The 26,248-nt window shown below is 50.1% G+C and overlaps 2 protein-coding genes and 1 long non-coding RNA gene across 4 annotated transcripts; 1 reads left to right on the top strand and 2 right to left on the bottom strand.

Moving 5' to 3' along the window:
* On the top strand, positions 1–23,575 carry LOC121537110 (shaker-related potassium channel tsha2). Of its 2 annotated transcripts, none has more exons than XM_041844886.2 (2): positions 1–1,785; positions 23,490–23,572. In XM_041844886.2, the coding sequence occupies exon 1, from the start codon at positions 232–234 to the stop codon at positions 1,699–1,701; it is 1,470 nt and encodes a 489-aa protein (XP_041700820.1). In that variant the 5' UTR covers positions 1–231; the 3' UTR covers positions 1,702–1,785; positions 23,490–23,572. The 2 variants fall into 2 exon arrangements, 1 of the variants encoding a protein (XP_041700820.1); XR_006657312.1 differs by lacking the exon at positions 1–1,785 and adding an exon at positions 5,416–5,710 and having other exon boundaries at positions 23,490–23,575.
* Positions 3,288–4,377, bottom strand: LOC123481771. Its single transcript, XR_006657313.1, has 2 exons — positions 4,040–4,377; positions 3,288–3,924 (listed from the first exon to the last, which is right to left on the bottom strand). It is a non-coding gene; the product is annotated as an uncharacterized LOC123481771 (long non-coding RNA).
* On the bottom strand, positions 23,445–24,747 carry LOC121537111. Its single transcript, XM_045206485.1, has 2 exons — positions 24,404–24,747; positions 23,445–24,087 (listed from the first exon to the last, which is right to left on the bottom strand). The coding sequence occupies exons 1-2, from the start codon at positions 24,745–24,747 to the stop codon at positions 23,445–23,447; spliced, it is 987 nt and encodes a 328-aa protein (XP_045062420.1).
* Positions 24,748–26,248: the final 1,501 nt, after the last annotated feature.

Here is a 26,248-nt window from a genome sequence, read left to right as displayed (position 1 = left end):
GAGACACGGAGAGAGGAGACACGGAGAGAGGAGACACAGAGAGAGGACACGGAGAGAGAGAGAGAGCGGAGCCGTTTCCACCGTTCCACAAGTGACTGCTTGGACTTGTTTGTCACAACGCGCGGAAGGACTTAAAACCGCACGGGGTAGAGGGGGGATTGGGGAAGGTAGGAGACGGACACTAGCGGGGACTGTGGAGAGAAAGAAGCTGTTGCTCGTCGGGGGAGAAACATGACTGTAGTGGCCGGAGAGAACCACGATGAGACCGTGGCACTAGCAGCCCTGTCCCAAGATGTGTTCGACCCCGCGGACCAGCGGACGGACCAGGAGTGCTGCGGGCGCGTGGTCATCAACATCTCCGGGCTGCTCTTTGAAACCCAACTGAAAACGCTCGCGCAGTTCCCCGCCACTTTACTGGGGGACCCGAGGAAGAGGATGCGCTTCTTCGACCCACTGAGGAACGAGTACTTCTTCGACAGGAACCGACCCAGCTTCGACGCCATCCTCTACTACTACCAGTCTGGCGGGCGCCTCAGGAGACCAGCCAACGTCCCCTTGGACATATTCATGGAGGAGATCAAATTTTACCAATTAGGAGAAGACGTGATCGAGAATTTTAAGGAGGACGAGGGATTTATAAAAGAAGAGGAGAGACCGTTGCCCGAAAATGAGTTCCAACGGCAGGTCTGGCTGCTATTTGAATACCCGGAGAGCTCGGGACCCGCCCGAGGGATAGCTATAGTGTCTGTTCTGGTGATTTTGATTTCCATTGTCATCTTCTGCTTGGAGACGCTGCCTGAGTTTAGGGATGAAAAGGAGAAGAACTGGGACGCTGAGCTGGCGATGAATGGGACTACCCGCGCCAAGAAGCCCAATCCATTCACGGACCCTTTCTTTATAGTGGAGACCCTGTGTATCATCTGGTTCTCCTTTGAGCTGTTAGTGAGGTTCCTAGCCTGCCCCTCCAAGCCCGCCTTTTTCAAAAACATGATGAACACCATCGACATCGTGGCCATCATCCCCTATTTCATCACCCTGGGCTTGGAGCTGGCGGAGCACCAAGGGAACGGACAGCAAGCCATGTCTCTGGCCATCCTCAGGGTCATCCGGCTGGTCAGGGTGTTCAGGATCTTCAAGCTGTCCAGACACTCCAAGGGTCTCCAGATATTGGGACAAACCCTCAAAGCCAGTATGAGAGAGCTGGGGCTCCTCATCTTCTTCCTCTTCATCGGAGTCATCCTCTTCTCCAGCGCTGTCTACTTCGCCGAGACCGACGACCCAGACTCCGGCTTCAGCTCGATCCCCGACGCCTTCTGGTGGGCTGTGGTCTCCATGACAACCGTGGGCTACGGGGACATGTGCCCGGTGACCATAGGGGGCAAGATCGTGGGCTCTCTGTGCGCCATAGCCGGTGTGCTCACCATCGCGTTACCGGTCCCCGTCATCGTGTCCAACTTCAACTACTTCTATCACCGGGAGACTGAGCACGAGGAGCAGTTCCAATACACCCATGTGACGTGTGGCCAGCAGCAGCAATCGTCGTTTGGTGAATTAAAAAACAGTGACAGCCAACCGTCGCTTTCCAAATCGGACTGCGTGGACATGGAGGACGCTGACTCTATCAAATATACCAACTGCAGCCCCCACAAAGCGCACTGCAGCCCGCACAAAGGGTACACGGGGAAACTCACTGATGTATGATTGTAGAACAAACAGAAAACTACGCATCAATGGAAAAACACGCATATCCTAGAAGATATGCAGAGAAACCATGCGTTTCTTTCTGTGAGTAACATTCATCCCCATTCTGCGCTCTGGCTAGAGTAAGGTTGGATCCCTCTTATTTCCGGCATCTCTTCATGCTAAAGGAATTATTTAATATTCTCATAACAGTGGATTAATCAAAACGTGGCTCGTGATCTCCCCTGAAAGCAGTCTTCCATTATGCGCACGCTCTTCCTTGCTGTAGGTTGGAAACAACATTATTAGGCTACATTTAGCCTCAAAAACAACAACCACGATCAACCAAACCACCCCCCACGTATTGTAGCACTTTATTCATGTTCTCTTAGTAATGTCTAATTTATTCAGCCTAATCGCATTTTATTTTTTATTTTTCAAAAGTTTACATATGATTTGCCTGTTTGGTGTTGGAGAGATATGATATGATAGGACCAATTTGTCTACAATTACGATTAATTAATCTGATACCTACGGGGGAAGTGCAATTACTTAAAACCCCAAGGTCACCCAGTGACTCTACCCACACCCGCCTATTTATTTACACCATATCAGCGTCATGCATTGTCCGTTAGACCATTAGAGTGGCTTTAATGGGCTGCGCTGCCTGGCGGCAGACCCTCTATCGTCTGGCAGCTATGATGAGGAAAAGGCCTAACAGAGGTCTATCCATCCATGCAGAGATGCCATTGTCTTTGATAGTGGAGCCACGGTAGCCTAACGGGTCCCTCTAGGAGCAGCACATCCTATCCAATAAATATCTGTCGCTTAGAGAATCACACCTTGACAAGCACATTGAGGCTAGACATTACGCGCAGCCAATTGCCCTCTAAATGGACTTAGACGTTTCAAAAATGATTACAGGCACTTTAAAACGATGTATAGGTATGGATCAATAATGAACAGCATCGAGTCTGAATCGAATGAATCAAATGGATGCTGTTGACATTGTTTACAAAATTTCGTTTTTTAATTTTTTAATTATTCCATGTCACCAAATGTAGATGAGAAGGTAGGACTAATAGCGAATAACGCAGTAGAAAAAAAAAACATTCAATAATATCAAGTCTATCAGATGATTCTTCTTCTTGAAATATTACAGATGCATGAATGAATGACAGACAGTCAGATGCAGAGAGTATATCCGGACCCAGAGCGCCGCTGTGTGGATAGTTAGGGAACTGCAGATGTGGTGTGGAAGCTGGTTAGTTTCTATAGCAACCTTCCAGACTGTTCTGTTCTGACGGGAAAGATGTTGTTGTCTGAAGTTAAACAGAACAGAGGACGGAAGGATCGACTGACGACCTGACTGAAGGTGTTTTCATTGTCCCCAGTTAATGCTGCTACACAGCACCGACTTGGGTTGTGATGAAATATGATGAGATAATGGTGAAGATGGTTTTGGCAGCTATGTCCATGTCCTGGGATGATAGGTTATATATTCTGTAGGCTAGACACGCAGAGAGAGCAGAGACAGACAGAGACCTATACAAATCCTTAGAATAATACTGCAGGCAGAAATGTATTGATATCAGAATCAATAGAAACCAATATTGTAATTGGTAAAAACCTCCCCCGACTCCGAGGCAGATGGATGAACAGCTTATTGGCTACTGATATCAACGGCATCATTATACAAGTCACCTTGCGTTCCAGGTCGACTACATTTCAGGTCACCTTGTGTTCTGATGCCATTTGTCATCACAATATCACCTGACTACACTGACCCCCCTCCATCCCCCTTCCCCATCACAATATCACCTGACTACACTGACCCCCCTCCATCCCCCTTCCCCATCACCATATCACCTGACTACACTGACCCCCCTCCATCCCCCCTTCCCCATCACCATATCACCTGACTACACTGACCCCCCTCCATCCCCCTTCCCCATCACCATATCACCTGACTACACTGACCCCCCTCCATCCCCATCACCATATCACCTGACTACACTGACCCCCTCCATCCCCCTTCCCCATCACCATATCACCTGACTACACTGACCCCCCTCCATCCCCCTTCCCCATCACCATATCACCTGACTACACTGACCCCCTCCATCCCCCTTCTCCATCACCATATCACCTGACTACACTGACCCCCCTCCATCCCCCTTCACCATCACCATATCACCTGACTACACTGACCCCCTCCATCCCCCTTCCCCATCACCATATCACCTGACTACACTGACCCCCTCCATCCCCCTTCCCCATCACAATATCACCTGACTACACTGACCCCCTCCATCATATCACCTGACTACACCATCCCCCTTCCCCATCACAATATCACCTGACTACACTGACCCCCTCCATCCCCCTTCCCCATCACCATATCACCTGACTACACTGACCCCCTCCATCCCCCTTCCCCATCACCATATCACCTGACTACACTGACCCCCTCCATCCCCCTTCTCCATCACCATATCACCTGACTACACTGACCCCCCTCCATCCCCATCACAATATGACCTGACTACACTGACCCCCCTCCATCCCCCTTCTCCATCACCATATCACCTGACTACACTGACCCCCCTCCATCCCCATCACAATATCACCTGACTACACTGACCCCCCTCCATCCCCCTTCCCCATCACCATATCACCTGACTACACTGACCCCCTCCATCCCCCTCCCCATCACCATATCACCTGACTACACTGACCCCCTCCATCCCCCTTCCCCATCACCATATCACCTGACTACACTGACCCCCTCCATCCCCCTTCTCCATCACCATATCACCTGACTACACTGACCCCCCTCCATCCCCCTCCACCATATCACCTGACTACACTGACCCCCTCCATCCCCCTTCCCCATCACCATATCACCTGACTACACTGACCCCCTCCATCCCCCCTTCTCCATCACCATATCACCTGACTACACTGACCCCCTCCATCCCCCATCCCCATCACCATATCACCTGACTACACTGACCCCCCTCCATCCCCCTTCCCCATCACCATATCACCTGACTACACTGACCCCTCCATCCCCATCACCATATCACCTGACTACACTGACCCCCCTCCATCCCCCTTCCCCATCACCATATCACCTGACTACACTGACCCCCCTCCATCCCCCTTCTCCATCACCATATCACCTGACTACACTGACCCCCCTCCATCCCCATCACAATATCACCTGACTACACTGACCCCCCTCCATCCCCCCTTCCCCATCACCATATCACCTGACTACACTGACCCCCCTCCATCCCCCTCCACCATATCACCTGACTACACTGACCCCCCTCCATCCCCCTTCCCCATCACCATATCACCTGACTACACTGACCCCCCTCCATCCCCCATCCCCATCACCATATCACCTGACTACACTGACCCCCCTCCATCCCCCTTCCCCATCACCATATCACCTGACTACACTGACCCCCCTCCATCCCCCATCCCCATCACCATATCACCTGACTACACTGACCCCCCTCCATCCCCCTTCCCCATCACCATATCACCTGACTACACTGACCCCCCCCCTCCATCCCCATCACCATATCACCTGACTACACTGACCCCCCTCCATCCCCCCTTCCCCATCACCATATCACCTGACTACACTGACCCCCCTCCATCCCCCCTCCACCATATCACCTGACTACACTGACCCCCCTCCATCCCCCCTTCCCCATCACCATATCACCTGACTACACTGACCCCCCTCCATCCCCCTTCTCCATCACCATATCACCTGACTACAATGACTGTATGGATGACTAACTCAGCGGCCCCATTGGTTGGATTACCAGAGGAGAGGGCGGGACCTGCTGCAGATGACAGATGCAGAAGCCAATCAGGTGGAATCAATAGCAAACTGCATAGACCAACCAATGCAACAGGATGGCCAACTGCTCCGATAGCCCGGACTACAATGTCTCCCGGAGTTATGACGTGGGAAGATGCCCGCGGCAGGAGAGACAGTCACGTGGTGGTGAGTTGTGGGTAGTAGAATGTTCTCACTATAAACCTGCAGGCCTCATTCCAGACTGAGCACACGTTTACATTTTCAGTCATTTTTAGCAGACGCTCTTATCCAGAGCGACTTACAGTTAGTGAGCGAATACATTTTTCATACAGAAACGAACCCACAACCCTGGCGTTGCAAGTGCCATGCTCTACCAACTGAGCTACAGGACCTATGGTCATACACATAGCGGTAGCCAGATTGATCAATAGAAATAACTTGATGACGTTGACGTGGCTGGTTTCAGACGGTGTTCTCCTATTAAAGTGCGTCATGTCCCCCCGAACAGTTAGTCTACAGAGAGGCATGTGCACCAATCCATTTTCCCCTGTTCTACATCCCAGCATCATCAAACACTCACTCCCCTTCTCTAGAAAGAGCCTGTATCCTAGACGTCCAGAAAAGACGGACATCTCAGGCAGCGGCACCATTGCACACCTCAGTCAGTCATATACGTTGTTATATCAACAAACCCTATCCAAGACTTAGTGTGTGCCAGTGGGGGATCAGGCTCAGAGGCAGTACCATGTTTGTCCGCTAGGTGTCAGTGTCTGCCTGAACAGTGGCTGTCTGCTGGGATGACGGGGTGCTTACGGGTGTCACAGTCTCCTGTCTTCTGATAGGGCCCTGATCAGCTGTAGATAGAATAGGATGCTAGTGTCTGTCTGGATACAGTGGTGGTGTGACACTGGGTTCCCTACAGATGTAGTGTCTGTCTGGATACAGTGGTGGTGTAACACTGGGTTCCCTACAGATGTAGTGTCTGTCTGGATACAGTGGTGGTGTGACACTGGGTTCCCTACAGATGTAGTGTCTGTCTGGATACAGTGGTGGTGTTACACTGGGTTCCCTACAGATGTAGTGTCTGTCTGGATACAGTGGTGGTGTGACACTGGGTTCCCTACAGATGTAGTGTCTGTCTGGATACAGTGGTGGTGTGACACTGGGTTCCCAACAGATGTAGCGTCTGTCTGGATACAGTGGTGGTGTTACACATAATGTATATACAGTTGAAGTCGGAAGTTTACATACACCTTAGCCAAATACATTTAAACTCAGTTTTTCACAATTCCTGACATTTAATCCTAGTAGAAATTCCCTGTCTTAGGTCAGTTAGGATCACCACTTTATTTTAAGAATGTGAAATGTCATAATAATAGTAGAGAGAATGATTTATTTAAGCTTTTATTTCTTTCATCACATTCCCAGTGGGTCAGAAGTTTACACACACTCAATTAGTATTTGGTAGCATTGCCTTTAAATTGTTTAACTTGGGTCAAACGTTTCGGATAGCCTTCCACAAGCTTCCCACAATAAGTTTGGTGAATTTTGGCCCATTCCTCCTGACAGAGCTGGTGTAACTGAGTCAGGTTTGTAGGCCTCCTTGCTCGCACACGCTTTTTCAGTTCTGCCCACACATTTTCTGTAGGATTGAGGTCAGGGCTTTGTGATGGCCACTCCAATAACTTGACTTTGTTGTCCTTAAGCCATTTTGCCACAACTTTGGAAGTATGCTTGGGGTCATTGTCCATTTGGAAGACCCATTTGCGACCAAGCTTTAACTTCCTGACTGATGTCTTGAGATGTTGCTTCAATATATCCACATAATTTTCCTTCCTCATGATGCCATCTATTTTGTGAAGTGCACCAGTCCCTCCTGCAGCAAAGCACCCCCACAGCATGATGCTGCCACCCCCGTGCTTCACGGTTGGGATGGTGTTCTTCGGCTTGCAACCCACCCCCTTTTTCCTTCAAACATAACGATGGTCATTATGGCCAAACAGTTCTATTTTTGTTTCATCAGACCAGAGGACATTTCTCCAAAAAGTATGATCTTTGTCCCCATGTGCAGTTGCAAACCGTAGTCTGACTTTTTTACGGCGGTTTTGGAGCAGTGGCTTCTTCCTTGCTGAGCGGCCTTTCAGGTTATGTCGATATAGGACTCGTTTTACTGTGGATATAGATCATTTTGTACCTGTTTCCTCCAGCATCTTCACAAGGTCCTTTGCTGTAGTTCTGGGATTGATTTGCACTTTTCACACCAAAGTACAACGTGGTACCTTCAGGCGTTTGGAAATTGCTCCCAAGGATGAACCAGACTTGTGGAGGTCTACAATTTTTTTTCTAAGGTCTTGGCTGATTTCCTTAGATTTTCCCATGATGTCAAGAAAAGAGGCACTGAGTTTGAAGGTCGGCCTTAAAATACATCCACAGGTACACCTCCAAGTGACTCAAATGATGTCAATTAGCCTATCAGAAGCTTCTAAAGCCATGACATCATTTTCTGGAATTTTCCAAGCTGTTTAAATGCAGTCAACTTAGTGTATGTAAACTTCTGACCCACTGGAATTGTGATACAGTGAATTATAAGTTAAATAATCTGTCTGTAAACAATTGTTGGAAAAAGTACTTGTGTCATGCACAAAGTAGATGTCCTAACCGACTTGCCAAAACTATAGTTTGTTAACAAGAAATTTGTGGAGTGGTTGAGTAATGGGTTTTAATGACTCCAACCTAAGTGTATGTAAACTTCCGACTTCAACTGTATATCTGTAGAGAACCCAGCAGATGACTGTGCTGCTGGTAACAGGGCAGGGTTATGCTATTGGTACTGTCTGTGGGTCTGTGTGTGTGTGTGTGTGTATGTGTGTGTGTAACTTTGTGTGTGTGTGTGTGTGTAACTGTGTGTATGTGTGTGTGTGTGTGTGTGTGTGTGTGTGTGTGTGTGTGTGTGTGTGTGTGTGTGTAACTTTGTGTGTGTGTGTGTGTGTAACTGTGTGTATGTGTGTGTGTGGTGTTTGTGTGTGTGTGTGTGTGTATGTGTGTGTGTGTAACTTTGTGTGTGTGTGTGTGTGTGTGTATGTGTGTGTGTGTATGTGTGTGTGTGTGTGTGTGTGTATGTGTGTGTGTAACTTTGTGTGTGTGTGTGTGTGTGTATGTGTGTGTGTGTAACTTTGTGTGTGTGTGTGTGTAACTGTGTGTATGTGTGTGTTTGTGTGTGTGTGTTGTTTGTGTTTGTGTGGTGTTTGTGTGTGTGTGTCTGTATGTGTGTGTAAATGTGTGTGTGTGTGTGTGTGTCTGTGTGTGTGTGTAACTGTGTGTGTGTGTGCGTCGGTGCGTGTGTGTAAATGTGTGTGTGTGTGTGTGTGTGTGTGTGTGTGTCTGTGTGTGTGTGTGTGTGTATGTGTGTGTGTGTAACTTTGTGTGTGTGTGTGTGTGTATGTGTGTGTGTGTATGTGTGTGTGTGTGTGTGTGTGTGTGTATGTGTGTGTGTAACTTTGTGTGTGTGTGTGTGTGTATGTGTGTGTGTGTAACTTTGTGTGTGTGTGTGTGTGTAACTGTGTGTATGTGTGTGTTTGTGTGTGTGTGTTGTTTGTGTTTGTGTGGTGTTTGTGTGTGTGTGTGTTTGTGTGTGTGTGTCTGTATGTGTGTGTAAATGTGTGTGTGTGTGTGTGTCTGTGTGTGTGTGTAACTGTGTGTGTGTGTGCGTCGGTGTGTGTGTGTAAATGTGTGTGTGTGTGTGTGTGTGTGTGTGTGTCTGTGTGTGTGTGTAACTGTGTGTGTGTGTAACTGTGTGTGTGTATGTGTCTGTGTGTGTTGAATACCTCAATTCCCACCAAAATCACTGAACTCCATTCATTATATGTCCGTGCCAGTAAACCGTTTTATGTGCTATAATTCAGTCAATATCTGATGGAGTTTGGAGTATCTTCATCCATTGTTCAACTGTTGCATTTATTAGAATTGTTTTGAAAAACCTTTTTTTTTTTTTTATGCTGATGACCATTGCTAGTAACAGACACCTTTCTCTCTCTACCACTGTAGTATCGAGCTAACCTTCTCATTTCTCACAAGAACAGACAACAGACAGACGTTAATAAGTTGACTGTGTTGATGATAGCAGGCACTGGGCAGACGTACGTTGTACAGTATGTTTCTATTGATGAGACCTGAGACTCTGTGTGTATCTTTTACCATGTGTGGCTTTGAGAGCCAGGCAGGTGGCAGTGCCAGGTCCCAGTATAGTCCATCCCCACAGCCCTTCCCCCACAGCCAGGCAGGTGGCAGTGCCAGGCAGGCAGGTGGCAGTGCCAGGTCCCAGTATAGTCCATCCCCACAGCCCTTCCCCCACAGCCAGGCAGGTGGCAGTGCCAGGTCCCAGTATAGTCCATCCCCACAGCCCTTCCCCCACAGGCAGGCAGGTGGCAGTGCCAGGCAGGCAGGTGGCAGTGCCAGGTCCCAGTATAGTCCATCCCCACAGCCCTTCCCCCACAGCCAGGCAGGTGGCAGTGCCAGGTCCCAGTATAGTCCATCCCCACAGCCCTTCCCCCACAGGCAGGCAGGTGGCAGTGCCAGGTCCCAGTATAGTCCATCCCCACAGGCAGGCAGGTGGCAGTGCCAGGTCCCAGTATAGTCCATCCCCACAGGCAGGCAGGTGGCAGTGCCAGGTCCCAGTATAGTCCATCCCCACAGCCCTTCCCCCACAGGCAGGCAGGTGGCAGTGCCAGGCAGGCAGGTGGCAGTGCCAGGTCCCAGTATAGTCCATCCCCACAGCCCTTCCCCCACAGGCAGGCAGGTGGCAGTGCCAGGTCCCAGTATAGTCCATCCCCACAGCCAGGCAGGTGGCAGTGCCAGGTCCCAGTATAGTCCATCCCCACAGCCCTTCCCCCACAGGCAGGCAGGTGGCAGTGCCAGGTCCCAGTATAGTCCATCCCCACAGCCCTTCCCCCACAGGCAGGCAGGTGGCAGTGCCAGTTCCCAGTATAGTCCATCCCCACAGCCCTTCCCCCACAGGCAGGCAGGTGGCAGTGCCAGGTCCCAGTATAGTCCATCCCCACAGCCCTTCCCCCCACAGGCAGGCAGGTGGCAGTGCCAGGTCCCAGTATAGTCCATCCCCACAGCCCTTCCCCCACAGGCAGGCAGGTGGCAGTGCCAGGTCCCAGTATAGTCCATCCCCACAGCCCTTCCCCCACAGGCAGGCAGGTGGCAGTGCCAGGTCCCAGTATAGTCCATCCCCACAGCCCTTCCCCCACAGCCAGGCAGGTGGCAGTGCCAGGTCCCAGTATAGTCCATCCCCACAGCCAGGCAGGTGGCAGTGCCAGGTCCCAGTATAGTCCATCCCCACAGCCAGGCAGGTGGCAGTGCCAGGTCCCAGTATAGTCCATCCCCACAGGCAGGCAGGTGGCAGTGCCAGGTCCCAGTATAGTCCATCCCCACAGCCAGGCAGGTGGCAGTGCCAGGTCCCAGTATAGTCCATCCCCACAGCCCTTCCCCCACAGGCAGGCAGGTGGCAGTGCCAGGTCCCAGTATAGTCCATCCCCACAGCCCTTCCCCCACAGGCAGGCAGGTGGCAGTGCCAGGTCCCAGTATAGTCCATCCCCACAGCCCTTCCCCCCACAGGCAGGCAGGTGGCAGTGCCAGGTCCCAGTATAGTCCATCCCCACAGCCCTTCCCCCACTGGCAGGCAGGTGGCAGTGCCAGGTCCCAGTATAGTCCATCCCCACAGCCCTTCCCCCCACAGGCAGGCAGGTGGCAGTGCCAGGTCCCAGTATAGTCCATCCCCACAGCCCTTCCCCCACAGCCAGGCAGGTGGCAGTGCCAGGTCCCAGTATAGTCCATCCCCACAGCCCTTCCCCCACTGGCAGGCAGGTGGCAGTGCCAGGTCCCAGTATAGTCCATCCCCACAGCCCTTCCCCCACAGGCAGGCAGGTGGCAGTGCCAGGTCCCAGTATAGTCCATCCCCACAGCCCTTCCCCCACAGGCAGGCAGGTGGCAGTGCCAGGTCCCAGTATAGTCCATCCCCACAGCCAGGCAGGTGGCAGTGCCAGGTCCCAGTATAGTCCATCCCCACAGCCCTTCCCCCACAGGCAGGCAGGTGGCAGTGCCAGGTCCCAGTATAGTCCATCCCCACAGCCAGGCAGGTGGCAGTGCCAGGTCCCAGTATAGTCCATCCCCACAGCCCTTCCCCCACAGGCAGGCAGGTGGCAGTGCCAGGTCCCAGTATAGTCCATCCCCACAGCCCTTCCCCCCACAGGCAGGCAGGTGGCAGTGCCAGGTCCCAGTATAGTCCATCCCCACAGCCCTTCCCCCACAGGCAGGCAGGTGGCAGTGCCAGGTCCCAGTATAGTCCATCCCCACAGCCCTTCCCCCACAGGCAGGCAGGTGGCAGTGCCAGGTCCCAGTATAGTCCATCCCCACAGGCAGGCAGGTGGCAGTGCCAGGTCCCAGTATAGTCCATCCCCACAGGCAGGCAGGTGGCAGTGCCAGGTCCCAGTATAGTCCATCCCCACAGCCCTTCCCCCACAGGCAGGCAGGTGGCAGTGCCAGGTCCCAGTATAGTCCATCCCCACAGCCCTTCCCCCACAGGCAGGCAGGTGGCAGTGCCAGGTCCCAGTATAGTCCATCCCCACAGTGTGTTATAACACTACCCCACAGTGTGTTATAACACGACCCACAGTGTGTTATAACACTACCCCACAGTGTGTTATAACCCTACCCACAGTGTGTTATAACACTACCCACAGTGTGTTATAACACTACCCACAGTGTGTTATAACACTACCCACAGTGTGTTATAACCCACAGTGTGTTATACCACTACCCACAGTGTATACCAATGTAGCCATCCAGGCTGTGTAACAGGCTACATGTTGCTAACAGGTTCATTCTGTCCAAAGGTCAGGTTATTTAAAGCTCTGGATGCATTGATTCCTCCTTAATCTAGGGTCTTATGTCACTGCCTGATTAATTACGAGCATGTGAGACCCTTACCCTCCTTCCTCACCCCCTGCCTCCCCTATCCTACACCCCTCCTCTCCCCTCACCACCCCCTCACCAATTAATGCTTGATCCAAAAATGTGGTCGGAGGCTTCGTATGGAGGGTGTGACGCAATTGCGGAGCCTCCGGAGGCATGCAGAGGCCAAATCGAGCTCCGCACCGCATTGCCGTGCGCCTCTCAAATGTTGAAACAATGCGGAGGGCTCCATATACACTATATATACAGCAGTAGGTGGACAACCCTTCAAATTAGTGGATTCGGCTATTTAAGCCACACCCGCTGCTGACAGGTGTATAAAATCGACCACACAGCCATGCAATCTATTGTGAAGTGGAAACGTCTTGGAGCAACAACGGCTCAGCCACGAAGTGGTAGGCCACGCAAGCTCACAGAACGGGACCGCCGAGTGCTGAACCGCGTAGCGCGTAAAAATCGTCTGTCCTCGGTTGCAACACTCACTACCGAGTTCCAAACTGCCTCTGGAAGAAACGTCAGCACAATAACTGTTCGTCGGGAGTTTCATGAAATGGGTTTCCATGGCCGAGCAGCCGCACACAAGCCTAAGATCACCATGCGCAATGCCAAGCGTCAGCTGGAGTGGTGTAAAGCTCGCCGCCATTGAACTCTGGAGCAGTGGAAACGCGTTCTCTGGAGTGATGAATCACCCTTCACCATCTGGCAGTCCGACGGACGAATCTGGGTTTGGCGGATGCGAGGAGAACGCTACCTGCCCCAATGCATAGTGCCAACTGTAAAGTTTGGTGGAGGAGGAATAATGGACTGGGGCTGTTTTTCATGGTTCAGGCTCGGCCCCGTAGTTCCAGTGAAGGGAAATCTTAACGCTACAGCATACAATTACATTCTAGATGATTCTGTGCTTACAACTTTTGGCAACAGTTTGGGGAAGGCCCTTTCCTGTTTCAGTATGACAATGCACCCGTGCACAAAGCGAGGTCCATACAGAAAAGGTTTGTGGAGATCGGTGTGGAAGAACTTGACTGGCCTGCACAGAGCCCTGACCTCAACCCCATCGAACACCTTTGGGATGAATTGGAATGCCGACTGCAAGCCAGGCCTAATCGCCCAACATCAGTGCCCGACTTCACTAATGTTCTTGTGGCTGAATGGAAGCAAGTCCCCGCAGCAATGTTCCAACATCTAGTGGAAAGCCTTCCCAGAAGAGTGGAGGCTGTTATAGCAGCAAAGGGGGGGACCAACTCCATAATAATGACCATGATTTTGGAATGAGATGTTCGACGAACAGGTGTCCACATACTTTTGGTCATGTAGTGTAGCTCCGCATTGACATGATTGGTTGACAGTATGTGGGGGGAGGTACGTCCTGTATAAACACAAACTCACTTCCTTGACAACTTCCTTCACAATAGCTCTGCTCTGCTCCGCTAAGCTCAAGAAGTATGAAAGCCCTGACGTCTGCGGAGGCTGCATCGCAGTGATAGTGTACGGCCACTTCTGACGTCGGATTGACCATGCAGAGCCTTTCAACAGTTACGACCCAGCGGTTACAGTGGGCTAGTGCCTCCATTTTCTACTGCTTGTTACCTGTCATAAAATACCATAGACTTATATGGAATAAGAGTCATTTAATAGGATCTCTATGTAAAATACTGTCTCTAAAATATAATCCCCTAGTGATATTAAAGTTGAACTTAATTCCACTGAAAGCACTGGGTACACCATTAACACCACAACCAGCTAACCTAAGTAGCAACTTGCTCTGGAGGTTTGTTCAGGTCCCTTGATCTTGGTTAGTGGGGTTGCTAGATGGCAGTGGTCTTGGTTAGCGGTGTTGCTAGATGGCAGTGGTCTTGGTTAGTGGTGTTGCTAGATGGCAGTGGTCTTGGTTAGTGGTGTTGCTAGATGGCAGTGGTTAGCGGTGTTGCTAGATGGCAGTGGTCTTGGTTAGCGGTGTTGCTAGATGGCAGTGGTCTTGGTTAGTGGTGTTGCTAGATGGCAGTGGTCTTGGTTAGTGGTGTTGCTAGATGGCAGTGGTTAGCGGTGTTGCTAGATGGCAGTGGTCTTGGTTAGCGGTGTTGCTAGATGGCAGTGGTCTTGGTTAGTGGTGTTGCTAGATGGCAGTGGTCTTGGTTAGCGGTGTTGCTAGATGGCAGTGGTCTTGGTTAGCGGTGTTGCTAGATGGCAGTGGTCTTGGTTAGCGGTGTTGCTAGATAGCAGTGGTCTTGGTTAGCGGTGTTGCTAGATGGCAGTGGTCTTGGTTAGCGGTGTTGCTAGATGGCAGTGGTCTTGGTTAGCGGTGTTGCTAGATGGCAGTGGTCTTGGTTAGCGGGGTTGCTAGATGGCAGTGGTCTTGGTTAGTGGTGTTGCTAGATGGCAGTGGTCTTGGTTAGCAGTGTTGCTAGATGGCAGTGGTCTTGGTTAGCAGTGTTGCTAGATGGCAGTGGTCTTGGTTAGCAGTGTTGCTAGATGGCAGTGGTCTTGGTTAGCGGGGTTGCTAGATGGCAGTGGTCTTGGTTAGTGGTGTTGCTAGATGGCAGTGGTCTTGGTTAGCGGTGTTGCTAGATGGCAGTGGTCTTGGTTAGCGGTGTTGCTAGATGGCAGTGGTCTTGGTTAGCGGTGTTGCTAGATGGCAGTGGTCTTGGTTTTTAATTTTTTTTAGTCATTTAGCAGACGCTCTTATCCAGAGCGACTTACAGTTAGTGAATACATTTATTTTTTATTTATTTATTTATTTATTTGTATAATTTTTAATACTGGTCCCCCGTGGGAATCGAACCCACAACCCTGGCGTTGCAAACGCCATGCTCTATCAACTGAGCTACATCCCTGCCGGCCATTCCCTCCCCTACCCTGGGCCAATTGTGCGCTGCCCATGAGTCTCCCGGTCGCGGCCGGCTGCGACAGAGCCTGGATTCGAACCAGGATCTCTAGTGGCACAGCTAGCACTGCAATGCAGTGCCTTAGACCACTGCGCCACTCAGGAGACGGTGTTGCTAGATGGCAGTGGTCTTGGTTAGCGGTGTTGCTAGATGGCAGTGGTCTTGGTTAGCGGTGTTGCTAGATGGCAGTGGTCTTGGTTAGTGGTGTTGCTAGATGGCAGTGGTTAGCAGTGTTGCTAGATGGCAGTGGTCTTGGTTAGTGGTGTTGCTAGATGGCAGTGGTCTTGGTTAGCGGTGTTGCTAGATGGCAGTGGTCTTGGTTAGTGGTGTTGCTAGATGGCAGTGGTTAGCAGTGTTGCTAGATGGCAGTGGTCTTGGTTAGCGGTGTTGCTAGATGGCAGTGGTCTTGGTTAGCAGTGTTGCTAGATGGCAGTGGTCTTGGTTAGAGGTGTTGCTAGATAGCAGTGGTCTTGGTTAGTGGTGTTGCTAGATGGCAGTGGTCTTGGTTAGCGGTGTTGCTAGATGGCAGTGGTCTTGGTTAGTGGTGTTGCTAGATGGCAGTGGTCTTGGTTAGTGGTGTTGCTAGATGGCAGTGGTCTTGGTTAGCGGTGTTGCTAGATGGCAGTGGTCTTGGTTAGTGGTGTTGCTAGATGGCAGTGGTCTTGGTTAGCGGTTTTGCTAGATGGCAGTGGTCTTGGTTAGCGGTGTTGCTAGATGGCAGTGGTCTTGGTTAGTGGTGTTGCTAGATGGCAGTGGTCTTGGTTAGTGGTGTTGCTAGATGGCAGTGGTCTTGGTTAGAAGTGTTGCTAGATGACAGTGGTCTTGGTTAGTGGTGTTGCTAGATGGTAGTGGTCTTGTTTAGCAGTGTTGCTAGATGACAGTGGTCTTGGTTAGCGGTGTTGTTAGATGCCAGTGGTCTTGGTTAGTGGTGTTGCTAGATGGCAGTGGTCTTGGTTACCAGTGTTGCTAGATGACAGTGGTCTTGGTTAGTGGTGTTGCTAGATGGTAGTGGTCTTGGTTAGCGGTGTTGCTAAATGGCAGTGGTCTTGGTTAGCGGTGTTGTTAGATGCCAGTGGTCTTGATTAGTGGTGTTGCTAGATGGCAGTGGTCTTGGTTACCAGTGTTGCTAGATAGCAGTGGTCTTGGTTAGCGGTGTTGCTTGATGGCAGTGGTCTTGGTTAGCGGTGTTGCTAGATGGCAGTGGTCTTGGTTAGCGGTGTTGCTAGATGGCAGTGGTCTTGGTTAGCGGTGTTGCTAGATGGCAGTGGTCTTGGTTAGCGGTGTTGCTAGATGGCAGTGGTTAGCAGTGTTGTTAGATGGCAGTGGTCTTGGTTAGCGGTGTTGCTAGATGGCAGTGGTCTTGGTTAGCGGTGTTGCTAGATGGCAGTGGTCTTGGTTAGTGGTGTTGCTAGATGGCAGTGGTTAGCAGTGTTGCTAGATGGCAGTGGTCTTGGTTAGCAGTGTTGCTAGATGGCAGTGGTCTTGGTTAGCAGTGTTGCTAGATGGCAGTGGTCTTGGTTAGCGGTGTTGCTAGATGGCAGTGGTCTTGGTTAGCGGTGTTGCTAGATGGCAGTGGTCTTGGTTAGCGGTGTTGCTAGATGGCAGTGGTCTTGGTTAGTGGTGTTGCTAGATGGCAGTGGTCTTGGTTAGTGGTGTTGCTAGATGGCAGTGGTCTTGGTTAGCGGTGTTGCTAGATGGCAGTGGTCTTGGTTAGAGGTATTGCTAGATGGCAGTGGTCTTGGTTAGCGGTGTTGCTAGATGGCAGTGGTCTTGGTTAGCGGGGTTGCTAGATGGCAGTGGTCTTGGTTAGCGGTGTTGCTAGATGGCAGTGGTCTTGGTTAGCGGTGTTGCTAGATGGCAGTGGTCTTGGTTAGAGGTGTTGCTAGATAGCAGTGGTCTTGGTTAGCGGTGTTGCTAGATGGCAGTGGTCTTGGTTAGTGGTGTTGCTAGATGGCAGTGGTCTTGGTTAGCGGTGTTGCTAGATGGCAGTGGTCTTGGTTAGCGGTGTTGCTAGATGGCAGTGGTCTTGGTTAGCGGTGTTGCTAGATGGCAGTGGTCTTGGTTAGTGGTGTTGCTAGATGGCAGTGGTTAGCAGTGTTGCTAGATGGCAGTGGTCTTGGTTAGCGGTGTTGCTAGATGGCAGTGGTCTTGGTTAGTGGTGTTGCTAGATGGCAGTGGTCTTGGTTAGCGGTGTTGCTAGATGGCAGTGGTCTTGGTTAGCAGTGTTGCTAGATGGCAGTGGTCTTGGTTAGTGGTGTTGCTAGATGGCAGTGGTCTTGGTTAGCGGTGTTGCTAGATGGCAGTGGTCTTGGTTAGCGGTGTTGCTAGATGGCAGTGGTCTTGGTTAGTGGTGTTGCTAGATGGCAGTGGTTAGCAGTGTTGCTAGATGGCAGTGGTCTTGGTTAGCGGTGTTGCTAGATGGCAGTGGTCTTGGTTAGAGGTATTGCTAGATGGCAGTGGTCTTGGTTAGCGGTGTTGCTAGATGGCAGTGGTCTTGGTTAGCGGGGTTGCTAGATGGCAGTGGTCTTGGTTAGCGGTGTTGCTAGATGGCAGTGGTCTTGGTTAGCGGTGTTGCTAGATGGCAGTGGTCTTGGTTAGAGGTGTTGCTAGATGGCAGTGGTCTTGGTTAGCGGTGTTGCTAGATGGCAGTGGTCTTGGTTAGAGGTGTTGCTAGATAGCAGTGGTCTTGGTTAGCGGTGTTGCTAGATGGCAGTGGTCTTGGTTAGTGGTGTTGCTAGATGGCAGTGGTCTTGGTTAGCGGTGTTGCTAGATGGCAGTGGTCTTGGTTAGCGGTGTTGCTAGATAGCAGTGGTCTTGGTTAGCGGTGTTGCTAGATGGCAGTGGTCTTGGTTAGTGGTGTTGCTAGATGGCAGTGGTTAGCAGTGTTGCTAGATGGCAGTGGTCTTGGTTAGCGGTGTTGCTAGATGGCAGTGGTCTTGGTTAGTGGTGTTGCTAGATGGAAGTGGTCTTGGTTAGCGGTGTTGCTAGATGGCAGTGGTCTTGGTTAGCAGTGTTGCTAGATGGCAGTGGTCTTGGTTAGTGGTGTTGCTAGATGGCAGTGGTCTTGGTTAGCGGTGTTGCTAGATGGAAGTGGTCTTGGTTAGTGGTGTTGCTAGATGGCAGTGGTCTTGGTTAGCGGTGTTGCTAGATGGCAGTGGTCTTGGTTAGTGGTGTTGCTAGATGGCAGTGGTTAGCAGTGTTGCTAGATGGCAGTGGTCTTGGTTAGCGGTGTTGCTAGATGGCAGTGGTCTTGGTTAGAGGTATTGCTAGATGGCAGTGGTCTTGGTTAGCGGTGTTGCTAGATGGCAGTGGTCTTGGTTAGCGGGGTTGCTAGATGGCAGTGGTCTTGGTTAGCGGTTTTGCTAGATGGCAGTGGTCATGGTTAGCGGTGTTGCTAGATGGCAGTGGTCTTGGTTAGAGGTGTTGCTAGATAGCAGTGGTCTTGGTTAGTTGTGTTGCTAGATGGCAGTGGTCTTGGTTAGTTGTGTTGCTAGATGGCAGTGGTCTTGGTTAGCGGTGTTGCTAGATGGCAGTGGTCTTGGTTAGCGGTGTTGCTAGATGGCAGTGGTCTTGGTTAGCGGTGTTGCTAGATGGCAGTGGTCTTGGTTAGCGGTGTTGCTAGATGGCAGTGGTCTTGGTTAGCGGTGTTGCTAGATGGCAGTGGTCTTGGTTAGCGGTGTTGCTAGATGGCAGTGGTCTTGGTTAGCGGGGTTGCTAGATGGCAGTGGTCTTGGTTAGTGGTGTTGCTAGATGGCAGTGGTCTTGGTTAGTGGTGTTGCTAGATGGCAGTGGTCTTGGTTAGCAGTGTTGCTAGATGACAGTGGTCTTGGTTAGTGGTGTTGCTAGATGGCAGTGGTCTTGGTTAGTGGTGTTACTAGATGGCAGTGGTTAGCAGTGTTGCTAGATAGCAGTGGTCTTGGTTAGTGGTGTTGCTAGATGGCAGTGGTCTTGGTTAGTGGTGTTGCTAGATGGCAGTGGTCTTGGTTAGCAGTTTTGCTAGATGGCAGTGGTCTTGGTTAGCCGTGTTGCTAGATGGCAGTGGTTTTGGTTAGCAGTGTTGCTAGATGGCAGTGGTTAGCAGTGTTGCTAGATGGCAGTGGTCTTGGTTAGCGGTGTTGCTTGATGGCAGTGGTTAGCAGTGTTGCTAGATAGCAGTGGTCTTGGTTAGCTGTGTTGCTAAAAGGCAGTGGTTTTGGTTAGCAGTGTTGCTAGATGGCAGTGGTCTTGGTTAGCGGTTTTGCTAAAAGGCAGTGGTTTTGGTTAGCAGTGTTGCTAGATGGCAGTGGTCTTGGTTAGCGGTGTTGCTAGATGGCAGTGGTCTTGGTTAGCGGTGTTGCTAGATGGCAGTGGTCTTGGTTAGCGGTGTTGCTAGTTGGCAGTGGTCTTGGTTAGCGGTGTTGCTAGATGGCAGTGGTCTTGGTTAGCGGTTTTGCTAAAAGGCAGTGGTTTTGGTTAGCAGTGTTGCTAGATGGCAGTGGTCTTGGTTAGAGGTGTTGCTAGATGGCAGTGGTCTTGGTTAGCGGTGTTGCTAGATGGCAGTGGTCTTGGTTAGAGGTATTGCAAATGGCAGTGGTCTTGGTTAGCGGTGTTGCTAGATGGCAGTGGTTTAGGTTAGCGGTGTTGCTAGATGGCAGTGGTTAGCGGTGTTGCTAGATGGCAGTGGTCTTGGTTAGAGGTGTTGCTAGATGGCAGTGGTCTTGGTTTGCGGTGTTGCTAGATGGCAGTGGTCTTGGTTAGCAGTGTTGCTAGATGGCAGTGGTCTTGGTTAGTGGTGTTGCTAGATGGCAGTGGTCTTGGTTAGCGGTGTTGCTAGATGGCAGTGGTCTTGGTTAGCGGTGTTGCTAGATGGCAGTGGTCTTGGTTAGTGGTGTTGCTAGATGGCAGTGGTTAGCAGTGTTGCTAGATGGCAGTGGTCTTGGTTAGCGGTGTTGCTAGATGGCAGTGGTCTTGGTTAGAGGTATTGCTAGATGGCAGTGGTCTTGGTTAGCGGTGTTGCTAGATGGCAGTGGTCTTGGTTAGCGGTGTTGCTAGATGGCAGTGGTCTTGGTTAGCGGTTTTGCTAAAAGGCAGTGGTTCTTGTTAGCAGTGTTGCTAGATGGCAGTGGTCTTGGTTAGAGGTGTTGCTAGATGGCAGTGGTCTTGGTTAGCGGTGTTGCTAGATGGCAGTGGTCTTGGTTAGAGGTATTGCAAATGGCAGTGGTCTTGGTTAGCGGTGTTGCTAGATGGCAGTGGTTTTGGTTAGCGGTGTTGCTAGATGGCAGTGGTTAGCGGTGTTGCTAGATGGCAGTGGTCTTGGTTAGAGGTGTTGCTAGATGGCAGTGGTCTTGGTTAGAGGTGTTGCTAGATGGCAGTGGTCTTGGTTAGTGGTGTTGCTAGATGGCAGTGGTCTTGGTTAGCGGTGTTGCTAGATGGCAGTGGTCTTGGTTAGAGGTGTTGCTAGATGGCAGTGGTCTTGGTTAGCAGTGTTGCTAGATGGCAGTGGTCTTGGTTAGAGGTGTTGCTAGATGGCAGTGGTCTTGGTTAGCGGTGTTGCTAGATGGCAGTGGTCTTGGTTAGAGGTATTGCTAGATGGCAGTGGTCTTGGTTAGCGGTGTTGCTAGATGGCAGTGGTTTTGGTTAGCGGTGTTGCTAGATGGCAGTGGTTAGCGGTGTTGCTAGATGGCAGTGGTCTTGGTTAGAGGTGTTGCTAGATGGCAGTGGTCTTGGTTAGCGGTGTTGCTAGATGGCAGTGGTCTTGGTTAGAGGTATTGCTAGATGGCAGTGGTCTTGGTTAGCGGTGTTGCTAGATGGCAGTGGTCTTGGTTAGAGGTATTGCTAGATGGCAGTGGTCTTGGTTAGCGGTGTTGCTAGATGGCAGTGGTTTTGGTTAGCGGTGTTGCTAGATGGCAGTGGTTAGCGGTGTTGCTAGATGGCAGTGGTCTTGGTTAGAGGTGTTGCTAGATGGCAGTGGTCTTGGTTAGCGGTGTTGCTAGATGGCAGTGGTCTTGGTTAGAGGTGTTGCTAGATAGCAGTGGTCTTGGTTAGAGGTGTTGCTAGATGGCAGTGGTCTTGGTTAGCGGTGTTGCTAGATGGCAGTGGTCTGGGTTAGAGGTGTTGCTAGATAGCAGTGGTCTTGGTTAGCAGTGTTGCTGATGACCAGTAGATGGCAGACAGTGCCTAGCAAAAGCAACAGTCTCACATCGCTCTGTGTGGAATAAGGAAGCTGCTATAGTAAACAGGAAGTGACGGCTGCTGCGCTGTTCACCCCGATCCCTCCAATCCTCCTCCTCTCCCCCTCCTCTCCCCCTCCCCTCCTCCCCTCCTCCCCTCCTCCTCCCCCCTCCCCCCTCCCCCCTCCCTCTGTTCTCCAGCCTGAATATAGGACTGTGATGACGGTTATGGCCTGGAGTGTCATGCAGACTGTGTGTGTGTGTACTTTGAGGATGTGTGTGTGTACTTTGAGGATGTGTGTGTGTGGGTTGCATGGGGAGGGTTTAAAAGACAGGCTGCAGAGTGGCAGTATGGAAGGAACCTAGAGGGCTGTGCAGACGGTGTGCTCGTGTGTGTGTGTGTGTGTGTGTGTGTGTGAGATGGAGAGAGCTAGGTAGGTAGACATGCTGTACTGAGGCAGAGTGGCTATGAACAAAAGGTATAATGCTGCAGGAAGGATATAGCAGAGAGAGAGGAGGAGAGAGAGAAGGAGAGAGAGGAGGGAGAGAGAAAGAGAGAGAGAGAGAGAGAGAGAGAGATGGAGAGAGAGAGAGATGGAGAGAGAGAGATGGAGAGAGAGAGAGAGAGAGAGAGAGAGAGAGAGAGAGAGAGAGAGAGAGAGAGAGAGAGAGAGAGAGAGAGAGAGAGAGAGAGAGAGAGAGAGAGAGAGAGAGAGAGGGGAGAAAGAGAGAGAGAGGATGAGAGAGAATGAGAGAAAGAGAGAGGAGAGCGAGAGAGGAGAAGGAGAGAGAGATGAGAAGGAGAGAAAGAGAGGAGAGAGAGGAGGAGAGAGAATGAAAGAGAGAGAGAGAGAGAAGAGCGAGAGGAGGAGAGAGAGAGAGGAGGAGCGACAGAATGAAAGAGAGAGAGAGAGAGAGAGAGAGAGAGAGAGAGAGAGAGAGAGAGAGAGAGAGAGACAGAGAGAGAGAGAGAGAGAGAGGGGGATAGGAAGGATAGAGCAGTGAGAGGAGGAGAGTACCAGAGTGCAACTAAATCTCTCAGATCTCAGTCAATAACACAGAGGGCTCTTTGAAGACAAACCCTTCTACACTGTCAGGATCCTTCTACACTATGTCAGGATCCTTCTACACTATGTCAGGATCCTTCTACACTATGTCAGGATCCTTCTACACTATGTCAGGATCCTTCCCTGGGTCGCTCCTCTTTTCAGTTCGCTGCAGCTAGCGACTGGAACGAGCTGCAAAAAACACTCGAACTGGACAGTTTTATCTCCATCTCTTCATTCAAAGACTCAATCATGGACACTCTTACTGACAGTTGTGGCTGCTTTGCGTGACGTATTGTTGTCTCTACCTTCTTGCCCTTTGTGCTGTTGTCTGTGCCCAATAATGTTTTTACCATGTGTTGTGCTGCTACCATGTTGTGTAGCTACCATGTTGTGCTGCTGCCATGTTGTGTAGCTGCCATGTTGTGCTGCTGCCATGTTGTGTTGCTGCCATGTTGTGCTGCTACCATGCTGTGTTGCTACCATGCTGTGTTGCTACCATGCTGTGTTGTCGTGTGTTGCTACCTTGCTTTGTACCTTGCACTGCATCCTGACAGTGAGTTTAGCTCAGAGTTCAGCAGAGGTCATGTCCCCTGTGTCACTACATCCTGACAGTGCTTTTTGCTGTGGTGAATTTTCTGTTGCTGTTGCCATCCAATATCATTATTCAGAGCCATGCAACAGCACCGATACCTACTGTAACTTTGTGTGGAAGAATGCAGAGTATGCCACTGGTATCCCGCTGTCATTTTCCTATTCCAAGTCCAATAATTAGCCTTAAGAAAAAACATGTATTTTTTACAAGCTAATGGCTAGATATGGATTGAAAAGGAACGGAGACATCTGGGTGAAAAACACAAGCTTGACCTCACTGTCTACTGCAACTAGAATGTGCTTTTCTTTTGCTTTTCAGGAAAAGAAAGAAAGATGAGCAGCCCTCCTCTAGAATACACCGCCTGGACAACATCCCTGACAGGACATAGAATACACCGCCTGGACAACATCCCTGACAGGACATAGAATACACCGCCTGGACAACATCCCTGACAGGACATAGAATACACCGCCTGGACAACATCCCTGACAGGATATAGAATACACCGCCTGGACAACATCCCTGACAGGACATAGAATACACCGCCTGGACAACATCCCTGACAGGACATAGAATACACCGCCTGGACAACATCCCTGACAGGACATAGAATACACCGCCTGGACAACATCCCTGACAGGACATAGAATACACCGCCTGGACAACATCCCTGACAGGATATAGAATACACCATGTGGACAACATCCCTGACAGGATATAGAATACACCGCCTGGACAACATCCCTGACAGGATATAGAATACACCGCCTGGACAACATCCCTGACAGGATATAGAATACACCGCCTGGACAACATCCCTGACAGGATATAGAATACACCGCCTGGACAACATCCCTGACAGGACATAGAATACACCGCCTGGACAACATCCCTGACAGGACATAGAATACACCGCCTGGACAACATAATATGCCATTTAGCAGACGCTTTTTATCCAAAGCGTCTTACAGTCATGTGTGCATACATTTTTACGTATGGGTGGTCCCGGGGATCGAACCCACTATCTTGGCGTTACAAGCGCCATGCTCTACCAATTGAGCTGACAGGACATAGAATACACCACCTGGACAACATCCCTGACAGGACATAGAATACACCGCCAGGACAACATCCCTGACAGGACATAGAATACACCACCTGGACAACATCCCTGACAGGACATAGAATACACCGCCTGGACAACATCCCTGACAGGACATAGAATACACCGCCTGGACAACATCCCTGACAGGATATAGAATACACCGCCTGGACAACATCCCTGACAGGACATAGAATACACCATGTGGACAACATCCCTGACAGGATATAGAATACACCACGTGGACAACATCCCTGACAGGACATAGAATACACCGCCTGGACAACATCCCTGAAAGGACATAGAATACACCGCCTGGACAACATCCCTGACAGGACATAGAATACACCGCCTGGACAACATCTCTGACAGGATATAGAATACACCGCCTGGACAACATCCCTGACAGGACATAGAATACACCATGTGGACAACATCCCTGACAGGATATAGAATACACCACGTGGACAACATCCCTGACAGGATATAGAATACACCATGTGGACAACATCACTGACAGGATATAGAATACACCGCCTGGACAACATCCCTGACAGGACATAGAATACACCATGTGGACAATATCACTGACAGGATATAGAATACACCACCTGGACAACATCCCTGACAGGACATAAAATAAACCACGTGGACAACATCCCTACATACAGATTAAACCACTTGGACAATGTGTCTGATATAGATTAAACCACGTGGTCTGATAGGGACAGGAGACTCCAGCACAGCTATGATGACGTGCAGAGAGGAGAGGAGAAAAACAGACAGAGCTACAGAAGACGTTACTGGAATCACCTTCCACGTACGTTCCACAACACATTAGGAATGTATAGATATCTGTATACACTGATCATGGTACCCTGGCTTAATGTATTCAACATGACTTCGCCCTGGGACAACATCCTCCTTCTAAGGCTGAGGAACAAGGCGTGTGAGAATGTATATACTTGACAACAGTAAGAGTGGGTTCCTGTATGGAGACATTGAATAATATCATGTTCTATACCAAAACATATTCTTGTAAACAAGTACAACATGTAAACCAGAAATAAAGTCAAGACCATAGTTTTTAATTCTGCGTCAACAAACTGCTCCAAAATACTTATCTGTTCCTCTGTTGGCTGGTGGAGTTATTACATTGTTAAATTTCTATTTTTTTAAAGGTGTGATATATATGTTTTATATGGAAAGGGATCGGTTTAAAACTGGAGACTTTATTTGATAGATTTATAACATCAATGATGTTTTTTTTAAAATTATTTTTCTGTTGATTAAATGTTTTGCCTTGATGAGAACACGGCAGGCAGGTAGAGGGTGACTAAAACAAAATGGCTTCCTTTCAAAACAATCGGAGCTCGGAAACGTCAGACTTGCTAACTGGTTGTAGTTATTCACGTGCCGCGTTCAACCAGTTAGCAAGTCCGGATTTCCTAGTTCTGACTAGCAATTCAACACGGCATTAAACCCCCTTTTCCTCATATTGTTGGCGCAGGGCTATGACATCATCAGTATGAATTTGCTGCAGGTGTTTTGACATATGTTCATTTGTAAAAAAAAATATCTTTTTTTTAAATGATTGATTGTTTTTTGTTTTGATCAGAATGCTGTATCACTGTTATTGATTGAAGGCATCTACCTCAGTGTCCACGTCATGTTTCATTTCAACAGCAGCTTTAACCCCTGGGTCGTGTTCAAACGGAAGGAATCAGGGAAGGGACTACCTTGAGGTGTCCAATAAGAAACACTCATTTTCGTTTTTTTCCGTTGCAAAAACGGTTTGGTACGCTGTGCCCTAATGAATGTGAGCCTGGATGACTGGTTCTCAGACCACGTCTCTATGGTAACTACGGTTTATGTGTCACTCCCAGTTAAAAAAATACAACAACCAGTAATGCCCTTTTTGATGCACCATTGTGATCACCCTAACTGTCTCCCTGGACTGCATTACACCATAGGG

Source organism: Coregonus clupeaformis, chromosome 23, assembly GCF_020615455.1.
Source record: "Coregonus clupeaformis isolate EN_2021a chromosome 23, ASM2061545v1, whole genome shotgun sequence".
Taxonomy (NCBI): domain Eukaryota; kingdom Metazoa; phylum Chordata; class Actinopteri; order Salmoniformes; family Salmonidae; genus Coregonus; species Coregonus clupeaformis.
The sequence above is the reverse complement of the archived record's forward strand: the minus strand, read 5'-3'. Positions and strand labels throughout refer to the sequence as shown.

Coding starts and splice junctions, on each gene's coding strand:
- LOC121537110 (XM_041844886.2), top strand. CDS start 232: ATGACTGTAGTGGCCGGAGAGAACCACGATGAGACCGTGGCACTAGCA.
- LOC121537111 (XM_045206485.1), bottom strand. CDS start 24,747: ATGTTGTCCACGTGGTGTATTCTATATCCTGTCAGGGATGTTGTCCAC. Junction 24,088..24,403: donor CTGTCAGGGATGTTGTCCAG/GCGGTGTATTCT, acceptor TATGTTGTCCAG/GCGGTGTATTCTATGTCCTG.